Genomic DNA, 10,458 nt, shown 5'->3' with positions numbered 1-10,458 from the left:
GAGCGTGGTCTGGCCATGCTGCAGTGCCACGGGCTCCCACCCCATCCCCAGAGCGGGCACCCCGCTGCAGCCGTGTCCCCGCAAAGGACGACTTGGTTCAAGTAACATGGCCAGGGACGTGGCTAGACGGAGCTGGGCGATGCCACGTTGCTCCCACATCCCGGCATCCCATCCCACCGGCTGCACGCTGGTGGGATCCATCCCACTGCCTCCCCGCTCAGTCCATGTTGGCGCTGGCCGACCTGGAGATGTTCAGGGTCTGGGCAGAGACCGAGATGTCCTCGTGGTCCACAGGGCTGTGGTAGTCGGAGGTGATGTCGGGCTCGCAGGGGGGCACCTGCACGGCGGCCAGGCTGAAGGAGTTTATGGAGCCCTTGCGGAGGCACTGGGAGTAGAAACCGAGCAGCAGGTCCAGCTTCTGCTCAATGGACTGCACCTGCAAGGGTGGGCAGGGCTGAGTGGGTCCTTCCCCGCGGGGAGGGGACCCAGGGGGTCCCACTTCGCACCGAAGGGACAGTGACATGCTCCCCGGCGGCCATCCCCCCCTGACCTGCCTCTCCACTTTGACCACTCGCCCCATCATGCTGAGCTCATCCACCAGCTCCGTCTCCAGCGCCGGCTTCTCCCCCTTCTCCCGCATCTTCTTGTCTGCAGCGAGGGCCCCCCTGCCCATGATCTGGTCCACGCTGGCAGGGAGGGAAGGGACACAGCCCATCACTCTCAGTGGACCAGAGGGTATGTTGAGACCACAACGGATCGGGACGGGGCTCTGGGAACATGTTCCACCCATCGTGATGGACCAGCACCCCTCCCAGTGGGCATGGCTAGTGGTGGGAGACCCAGGGGAGCCCAGAGCCCCCCCCCCGGCCGCCTTCAGAGCATCTCACCGCATCTGCAGGCTCTTGATCCTGCCCAGCATGTCCAGGTGGCCGGCCGAGTACTGCTCGATGACGTCCTTGACGTCGTAGGGACGCAAGGTCTCCTTAAATTTCCTCTTGGCCACCAGGAACTTCAGGATCCTGCAGGGACACCCAGGCTGGCTGCAGGGCACGGGGGAGGACCAGGGGTGCCTGTGGGCTCTATGCTGGGGGAACGGGGGGCACATGCAAAGCACCGAGGTCCCAATCGCTGTCCCCATGGGGGTCTGAGCCAGGAGCCATCCCTGCTCCTTGCCCAGCTTGGCCACGGCCATGGGCTGGACCGGGGCTCTCTGGACACGTCCACTCATCCCCAAGGGCTGAGAGCTGTGGAGGAGCTAAGGATGGCAGCACGTATGCTGGGGGACGCGGGAGGGGATAGTCTCACCTGACAGCCCGGATGAGGGTCTTCACTGCTGGCATGATGTCCTCGAAGGTCAGGTCACAGTGGGAGCTCTTCTCCTCGCTGCTGTCCTCTGGCGGGCAGTCGGCTGTGAGTGCCAAGAGTGGGTGGGTGGCAGACCCTAAGGGCTGTCCCTCTGTGCCCCCCAAAACACCTGCAGCCCCCCAGCACAACCCCCCAGCCGGACCCAGACCCCACCACTCCCCAGGACTTACCCTCAACTGGGGTCCGCGGCTTGAGCCTCAGGGATGCACGGAAACGGGTCCGGTCATTAAAACTCCAGCTCTTCTGCACCTTGGTGGGGCTGGAAGCCTCGGGGATGTCCTCGGTGCTGGGGGAGCGGTGCAGGGGGGGTCCCAGGTGCTGCCTGCCCCGGCTGCCCTGCCGCTGCGAGCTGCTCAGGCGGATACGGTCCTTGATGCCCATCTTGTTGCTGCGTGGGAGAGCGGGGTGGGCAGCGTCAGGGGTGACTGGGGGACGGGGGGCACGGGGATGGGGACGGGGAGAGGAGCGGATCCCTGCTGTGGGCACACACGTGCCCACCGCAGTTGGGGGTGAGGAGGGGGGTGGCTGTGCCGAGCTGACGGAGAGCCCCCGGCACACGACGGGCACGAGCTCGCGTGCGAGGCAGGCCAGGAGCAGGCGGTACCGCATGCCCGTGCAGGAGCAGCTCTGGGGTTACTCCTTTAAACACCATTTTTTTCCCCCAAGAGAAGAGAAAGGAGGAGAGAGACAGACAGGGAGAGCACAGAGAGACAGGTACGGCAGCGGGTAGGACACGCAGCAGAGCCGCCGGCAGAGCAATCGGCCCCAGTCCTGCAAGAAGCAGCCCTGCTCCTGCTGCCCCATTCCTGCTGGCATGGGGTGTCCTGGGGCACCCAGCCGGGCCCCTTCATCCTCCTCCTCCTCCTCCAGGCTGCACCACCTAATTCAGGCTCTGCTCCGGTGGGCAAGCGGAGCAGCCCCCTCCTGCCCTAACGCAAGCTCTGCTCCTGAAACCAGCTGCTCCACTGGGTCGGTGGTGAGGGGACAACAGGCATCGTTTATGTAGGACCTACACAAAATTACCATCTGGCGCTGCCTTTTGTGTGATGTGGGACCACGAGCACACCTCGGGACATGCAAGGAGGCCAAACAGACGCACAGCCCTGCAAGTGGAGGAAGCCAAAGCCGTGGAGGATGCGGAGCAAACCCCACGCCTGCTGCACAACAGGCTCCACAAAACCCCGGCGTTTGTTTTGGGGAGCCTCCTGGATTTCCTGGGCCAGGAGTCCCAGGGCAAGGCAGGGGTACAGGCAGGGCACTGGGCTCCCAGCCTCTCCCCATGCAGGTTGTGGGCAAACTGGTCCCGGGCAGGCAGGGCAGTGCCGGAGGACAGGTAGGGCGGTCCCCCGGGGAACCAGGCTGCAGGACAGACGTGGGACAACGTTTATCCAAGTGCCTCAGTTTGCTGTTGTTGGACTCGGCAAGCCCAGCACGGCCAACAGACCAGGCTCATCCATGCTGCACAGAGGGGGAAACTGAGGCAGGGCAAGCTGTGGGAGCCAGCGGGAGCCAGCGGGGACAGCCAGCTCAGCCCAGGCCATGCATAGACCCCCTTGCCCTGCAGAAGGATGACCCTTCAGCCTCTACCCTCCTCTGCCCCGCAGTCGGCAGGCAGCCCAGTACAGAGCACCATGCAAACCCAGTGCTCCCCGGCCCTGCGCAGCCGCCCAGCGCAGGCAGCCGGGACGCAGTACCTCCGTCTCCACGTGCCCCATGTCCGCAAGAGCCTTCTCTTACCACTAAAGATCAGGCTGGAGGGTCAGGGCAGAGACAGGAGAAAACGAGAGTTAGCCCGTGGCCGGGAGGGAGCGGAGCATCCCGGGTCACCACGTCCCCGACCCCCCCCAGGCATGCCAGCACCCCAGTGCGTGGGCGCAGGGTCCCTGCCTGCTGCCGGTGAGCATCTCCCGCTGCACCGGACCTGGCCACGGTACCCCCTTCTGCTGTGGAGGCAAGAAGCACGAGTGGAGTTGTTTGTGTAGGTCCTGCATAAACACTCATGCCCGCCCCGCAAAGTCTGGTTTCTCAGCAGCGGAGCTCTGGCAAAAAAGTGATTTGGTGACGGCACGTGCTGCCGAGCAGCTGAATGGTGGTGACCGTGCAAACGCCGCTGCCGCTCTGCGGATCCCCGGCCCCTGCCCGCTTGCTGCGGCCACTGCCGGGGCTGAACGTTACCTGAGGCGTAAGCACTTGTGGGGCTGCACGTCCTCCTCCTTCCAGCTTGGGGGTGAGCGGGGGGCACAGAAGGTTTGGGGGTAGGTTGGTGGGATGGAGAGGAGGAGGGTGAGCAGGAGAGGGGAGGAGAGAGAGAAGATGAGATGTTACGAGAGGTGATGCTCGTGGAGGAGATGGAGGAAGGCTCAGGCCCCCCTGGGTGGGATGGCCGGGGGGTTGCAGTCTCCCCTGCCAGCTCCTGGCTGTTCACTGGGAAACCGAGCCCAGGCCAGTGCTGCCGCAGGGAGAAGCCCCCCCAAGCCCATACTCACCTCGGGGATGGCGGGGTGAGCAGGTCCCCCTCGGCCCCACACCTACAGCAGGGCAGCCACAGCCCCACGGCTCGGCACATCCCCACGCCACGCCAGACCTCCCACAGCCCCGTCTCCAGCATCACGGGGGAAACTGAGGCACGATGCCATGGAGGAGCAGCGCTCCCTCTCCCCACCTAACCCTGACGTTGGCCCAGGGCCCCACTCTGTGCCGATGTCCTGGGTGGGAGGCCAGCAGCCGTGGTGGCACGCCGGGGTCTCCAGGATGCTCTTCGGCCAGAGGAGACCGGGGACATGGTGCAAAGCAGCTGCCGCCAGCAGCGTGGCAGCCCCGAACCCTCTTGTCTCTTCTTGTTGGCACTGGGGCAGCTTGGCATCGCTGCTCCCCGCTGCTGTGGGCATGGGAAGCCCGTCTTGGACTGCAGGAACTGTTTTTTGCTCCTTGCCTGGCTCTGCAGCAGGGCCACACAGCTCCAGCCCCGACGGGCTTGCAGCGCTGCCTTTGCAGGGCCATTTTCAGCCACGCTTGGCTACCCTGTGTGAGGTCCCGGTGCCGTGGCCACGTGAAAAAGGAGCTGAATGTTGCAAGAGGCTTCACGACGGGTACAAGAGCCCAGAGTCTGTTCGTGGGGACCAAATGTGCCCCCTCCAGAGCTGTGAGCCAGGAGCAATGCCGGCAGCCAGCGGCAGAGCTGGAGGGACGCCCCAGCACGGCACTGGGTGGGGAGTGGGACCGGGGGCTGCTCCTCTGGGGTCCGCTCTGGCGGTGACAGGCATCGCGGTGGCATCGCAGGAGGACAGAGACGAGCAGAGGAGAGAGGGCAGAGAGGAGAGAGAACGCGGGGCCGTGGGGCTGCACCCTCCTACCTTTCCCCTGAACAAGCGGCAGGGCTGATGCTTTTCTGGCCAGGGGTGAAGGAGTGATAAGGCGGTGGGGCTCCGTCAGGCAATTTTTTAACCTCTGAATTCCTAAATCCTCCGTTGCGGACTCGGTGCAAATGCTCAAACATTAGGGCCAGCTCTCTGAGGTTGGGGTTAAATAAAAACATGGAGAAATTAAACTTTCCAAAGCAAATGAGATGAGCAAACCAAGGCTGAGCAGAGCCAGGTCCTCCTCTGTGCAAACCAAAGCAAAACCAGAACAAAACAAGCAAAAACCAGCACTTTCTTTCAAAAGACAGTTTCTTAACAGCTCGGGCAGCAGGTTGAGGCAGCAGCGGGTGCTGCTGGCACCTGGGGGTGACGGTGCTGGGGAGGGGGATGTGCTGGGAAAGGGTCCCACAGAGACTGGCCACTGGCAGAGGGGCTGGACCCGTGCTGGGAGGGATGGGTCAGGCAGGGGCCAGGCAGGACGACCACCCTTGCCATGGGGTGGGAGACAGGGGGACCTGCCACCATCTGATCTGGGGTCTGGGCATTGCTGAAGCAGCCAGGAGGGGAAAGCTCAGACCCGGCAGGGATCGAGCCTGGCCCTATCCCTGCTACAGGAGAAATGGCTCCTGGCAGAGCAGGAGGGGCTGGTGGAGCCCCCCGTGATGCCCATGCCAGGAGAGCCCGGTACCACGCTTGGCAGCGGTGCATGGGAAGCCGTATCTCCTTGGTCAGGGACAAGAGGGACTCGCTGCCACGGCTGTTAAGAGCTCTGTCTTTGAAAAAATAAAGAGTGAAACAGAACAATGAATTTGTCACTGCAAAGGAACACATGGCTGGAGCAGGGGCAGGATGCACAGGCAGGCGGGAGGGCACTGCCAGCCTGGGGCAGGGCTCGGGCACGGGGACCGCACGGCAGACCCCGGTTGCGCTCGGTGTGATGGGAACGCACAGGGAGTCCACAAAGGCTTCGGAGAGTCTTCGATCCACCCGTGGTGGCAACATCCCAGGGGCCACAGGAGGGGAGAGCCCTGCAGGGCTCCCCGCTGGACCCCCCCAGGTCCATCCGCTCTGCCACCATGCTTGGAGCCGGCTCCTGGCCAGCTGCAGCTCCGTCGCCACAGCCACGAGTTCCCCGTGGCCGGCGGCATCGTCCTCTTCCCCGTGGCGGTGCTGGAAGATGGCTATGGATGGGGCAAGAGAGGACAGGGTGGGATGGGTGCCGGGTGCTGTGAGGATGGAGGAGGGTGTTGGACATTTTGGCAGGTGCTGTGCTGGGGCTCCGGTGTCCCGGGGCTGAGCAAGGGGTCCGTGCTGCTCAGCCCAACCGAGCCCTCGGTGGGTCCGCATGGCCCCCCGTGGCAGGGGCTGCTCACATTGCTCATCAGCCTGGGACCCCACAGGGAACCCTGCAGCCCTCGCCGGCACCCTGCTTACCTGAAGGAGGGCAGGAGGCTGTCGTAGTAACACCACGTGGCCGTCAGGTACGCCCGGCTGACGTCCGTCGAGTACAGGCGCCAGGCAGCCTGCATGGGAGCGAGAGCCCACGGGCATCGGGATCAGCCCCCGCGGGGGCAGGAGGCAAGATCCGCCCCCCAAGCCAGCCCTCTCCATCCCCCTTGGCCACCAAAGGCAGAGTCCGGCCCAAAGGAGCCAGCTGCCAGATGTGGGGGTCAGGCATTCGGGTCCTGCCTGCAGCAGGCAGGGACAGGCAGAGCAGATGGAGCGGGGGACGGTGGAGCATCCCCGGGAAAGGATGGGGCAGGACACGCCAGCACTGCGCTACCTGGATCAGGTTTGCTGCCGGAGTCCGTCTTTTCTCAAAGTGCTTCTGCCGATGCTGCTCCTGCACTTTGAGGGCGAAGCCGGAGCCCAGGATCCCCTGGGGACGGGAGGGGACGGGGTCCGTGGGTGCCGACCACGCCACCGCCGCCAGCCAGGAGAGACGGGGACCCTCCCACCGCAGTGGTGGGATTTGGTCCCTTTCTCCCCGATTTCTACAGGGCAGGAGGCGCAGGGACCCTCTCCCCCATCCTACTCACGGCAGGCAGCGCGAAGAAGGAGATGCCGAGCAGGGCGAAGCCGGCCGCCAGCATCCGTCCCAGCCACGTCTGCGGCGTCTTGTCCCCGTAGCCGATGGTGGTGAGGGTGACCTGCCCGGGGGCAGAGCAGGGGGAAGCCTGGAGGGACCTCCCTCGCCGCGGCCCCGTCCCACCCTCCTCATCCCCTCCCGGGGCTGGGGGACCGCCGGTGGCCAAGCTTACCGTGCCCCACCATAGGGAGTCGGCGTAGGTGGCGAATTGGGCATTGGCATCCTTCTCAGCCAGGTAGACGAGGAAGGAGGCGAAGATGAGCACCAAAAAGCCGATGTACCAGGCGGTGATGAGCTCCTGCCGGGGCAGGAGAGGGGTGAGAAGGGCTCGAGTGGGTGTGGGGGGCCATGTTGGGGACCCCCGCATTCCTCTACCTTGCTGTGGGCGTAGACGACAGAGCCCAGCAGCTTCCAGGTGCCGCCGCGACGGTCCATGCGCACCATGCGCAGGATCTGCAGGAAGCGCATGCTGCGCAGCGCCGAAGTGGCGAAGATGTTGCCCTGGGTGCCGGCGGCGATGACGGCCACGGAAGCGATGAAGACGATGAAATCTAAGGGACAGCGAGGGTCAGGGGGCGCGGGCTTTTCTCAAACACCCGCGGCGTGGGTGACGCCGCAAGTCCCCAAATCTGTGCTCCCCCCAAAGCTCCCCCCCTCCCCGGTACCTATAACGCAGAAGGGTTTCCTGGCAAATCGGAAGCGTCCCCTCCAGCCTCGGTAGCGGCAGCAGCAGCCGGCCGCCCAGACGCGGATGATGTACTCCATGCCGAACACCACGATCATGACGAACTCCTGCCGGGGGGGGTAGAGGAGGGTGAGGTGGGGAGGGCAGGACGGCGTGGGGGATTCAGCTGGGTGGGCGGCTTTGGAGGGGGCAAAATGAAATGCTGGTGCTGAGGACGGGACGGTGCTGGGGGGGGGAGCATGGTGTGTCCCCCCCAAGGCCACCCCCCTGGCACAGCCCTGGCTGGAGCCGTCCCGGGGGAATCAGGGCAGCGAGACGGGAGCCGTGGCCGTCGAGCCTGTTTGAGCAGCCCGGCTCTCCTACCTGTGCCAAGCTCACACCGAGCTGGGTCCTTTTCCTCCGCCGTCAGCATTGTCCTCCTACCTCTCGCACAAACAAGCCCCCGTTCTGCTTACTCGCGGGAAAGTCACAAGGACCTTCCCAATTTAGTCTCCATCACTCTGAAGAACTCCAGCGTCAGCTGTTTCTGACAGTTTGGGGGAAAGTTGCCTTTTTTAGCCCCTCCTGCCCTGCCTTTTCCAGCGGTTTATGCCTCTCCGCACCGCGGAGGTCCAGCTGCAGTGATGGGCCACCCCGAGCCGCCCAGCAGCGAGGCCACCCTGCAGCTTCTCCCCGATGTGCCGGAGAGGCTGCCGTCATTAACACCAGGGATCAATAGTGACATTTGGGCTGGGGAAGGGGTCAGAGGGGTTTTGTCCATGATGTCAGCCAAGTCTCTTGGGGTGTCATGTGGAGACAGGGAGTCCGAGCGCAGCTCCGCTCCCCACTTACCAGGATGAAGAGGCACTGGTTGGCCAATTTCTGGTGCTCCTGGATGGTGGAGAAGACCGACAGCACCAGGCAGCTGAAGACGAGGAGGAATCTGGAACGAAAACGTGTCAGCGCGGGCATCGGGGCTGGCCGGGGGGAGCCCAGCCTGCAGTGCTGGCTCTTGCTCACAACCTGACCCCCCCTAGCCCAGATTTCCACGGCTGTGGCTGAGCCACCATGGACACGGTTTACCCCTAGATGGTGGCATGGAGCAATTTGGGAGCCCACGAGCAGCAGCTGCCCGTGGGCGCAGAGGCAGGGCTGTGCCTAAAGCCTGTCCGTGGCACTGGGATGCCCAGCGCAGGCAGCACCTCCCTGGGACCAGGGCAGCAAGCCCACGGCGGGATCCCACCGTTCCTTGGACATCCCTCCGGCACAGCCGAGACAGGCTCTATGCCCAGCCTTGGCCCCCCCAAGACCCATGCCCAGAGGGAACATTGCTCCCACTGGTCCCCCCTGTGATGGGGACCAGCACCGCATGGCACCCGTGTCCCAGTCCGGGCTGGTGGCACAGCACATCCCCGGGCTGCCCTACAGACACCGAGGAGGAGGACCAGGCTCCGGCAGACGTGGGGCTCCGTGCCAGGCTCCAGCACAGCCCTGCAGCCTCTGTCCAGGCAAAACAACTGCTAATTAAAAGCAGGGAGGGAGATGGGGTGGGGGGGTCCCAAACAGTGGCAGTGTGCTGCTGCTGCAGAAGGGGGGCCAGAGCTTCTCCTGACTGTCCCCAGCATCGCTGCCACCGTGGGGACCTGCTGGGGACACGGGGGCCACCTGGGAACAGCCGACCTGGGGGAAGAGTTAACAAGGAGCTGCTCTGGGGCTAGCTGTGCCTGAGAGCTGGGTGAAGACATGAGGGGCTTTGGCCCATTTAAAATAAGGAGGGGAAAAAAAAAAAAATAGACTCTGAAGCTGAAGCAAATCAAACTCCAAAAATACATTTTTTCCCCTGATCCAGCGATTCTAAAAATGGAAAGCGGAGGGCTTGTGCCACCGGCCCACGTGACGGCGTGCAAAGGGCCACTGCTCCACTACAGCCGGCTCCGTAACGGCACGGGGGGCTCCGGGCACCCACGGCCCCACCAGGCACCGCAGCCCCGCTGTGCCATGGGGAAGCACCGCCGGCAGCACCGGGGCGGCCAGGCTGAGGCCAGCAGGGCAAGCGAGGTGGCCGTGGCACCCTGTCCCTGAGCTGGTGGGCACCCATCTCGCCCCCCCGGCACCATCTCCGCTGGGTGAGCAGTGCCCACGGGACCCATCAATGGTGCTCCAAAGAGTGCGGGGGGCTCGGCTCGGGGAGATGCTGCCCGACACCCACTCAGGAGCTCTTTCCCATCTCTTCTTGTTGCTGACATAGGGCTTTAGAGCCAAACCGGCTGCCTGGGGTGTCCGAGGGGTGAAAGCAGAGCTGACCCCCATGTCTGCCCCAGGGCCGGTGAGGAGGCACTGGGTGACGTGGGGGAGAGGGGACCATGCTCCCACCCTGGCCAAGGGGACATGGCGCAGACACTGGGGGTGAGGAGAGCCGAGGGCCTCCCCAATGCCGGGACACACGCGCACCCACCCACCGAACCCACAGTTTGTGCTCTGTAAGGCTGGGGGGGTCTGCAAACCCGGGCAGGGCATGAGGGGGCTGCTGAGTGCCCCATGCCCACAGTGGGGCAAGGCGGGTAGTACCCAACTCAAAATCCCAGCATAAAGGGGGACAGGCAGGCCCCTTCCCCAAAACCGCCATGAGGGGAAAATGGAGATGGGACCGACAGCAGAGAAACCCCAGGGAACGTGAGAAGGGCTGGATCCAGAGCACGGAGAAGGGAGAGCTGGAGCGACACACCACGTCCCAGCTACAGCAGTGAAGGGGCCGGGGGGGTCGCAGGTTTGACAGTGCCCTGCCCTCGCTGCGGAGGATGATGCTCCTCTCCCAGGCACTCCCCATCTGCAAGGCAGAAGGCTGGAGCCAGTTCCATCTCCCTCTGAATTATTAATCGAGCCCCTTTCCTCCGGCACAGCAGTTCTGCCGTTAACTCCTCCGGCAGCCAACGGCACAGCCGGGCACACCGGTACCCCTGTCCTGCCCGTGCCGGCACAGA

The 10,458-nt window shown here is 64.4% G+C and overlaps 1 protein-coding gene across 2 annotated transcripts; it reads right to left on the bottom strand.

The window, feature by feature from the left end:
- Positions 1–217: 217 nt before the first annotated feature.
- Positions 218–8,413, bottom strand: KCNQ4 (potassium voltage-gated channel, KQT-like subfamily, member 4). Of its 2 annotated transcripts, XM_010576005.1 has the most exons (13): positions 8,330–8,413; positions 7,479–7,605; positions 7,189–7,364; positions 6,986–7,111; positions 6,764–6,874; positions 6,508–6,603; positions 6,159–6,247; positions 4,719–4,874; positions 1,536–1,753; positions 1,306–1,408; positions 888–1,019; positions 551–686; positions 218–436 (listed from the first exon to the last, which is right to left on the bottom strand). In XM_010576005.1, exons 2-13 carry the CDS (start codon positions 7,594–7,596, stop codon positions 218–220), a joined length of 1,680 nt encoding a protein of 559 aa, XP_010574307.1. In that variant the 5' UTR covers positions 7,597–7,605; positions 8,330–8,413. The 2 variants fall into 2 exon arrangements, with proteins under 2 accessions (XP_010574307.1, XP_010574308.1); XM_010576006.1 differs by lacking the exon at positions 4,719–4,874.
- Between the last annotated feature and the right edge of the window lie 2,045 nt (positions 8,414–10,458).

This window comes from Haliaeetus leucocephalus, unplaced genomic scaffold, assembly GCF_000737465.1.
Source record: "Haliaeetus leucocephalus isolate CR32 unplaced genomic scaffold, Haliaeetus_leucocephalus-4.0 Scaffold517, whole genome shotgun sequence".
NCBI classification, from domain to species: domain Eukaryota; kingdom Metazoa; phylum Chordata; class Aves; order Accipitriformes; family Accipitridae; genus Haliaeetus; species Haliaeetus leucocephalus.
Note: the sequence above shows the minus strand (reverse complement) of the source record. Positions and strands in the feature narration are given on the sequence as shown.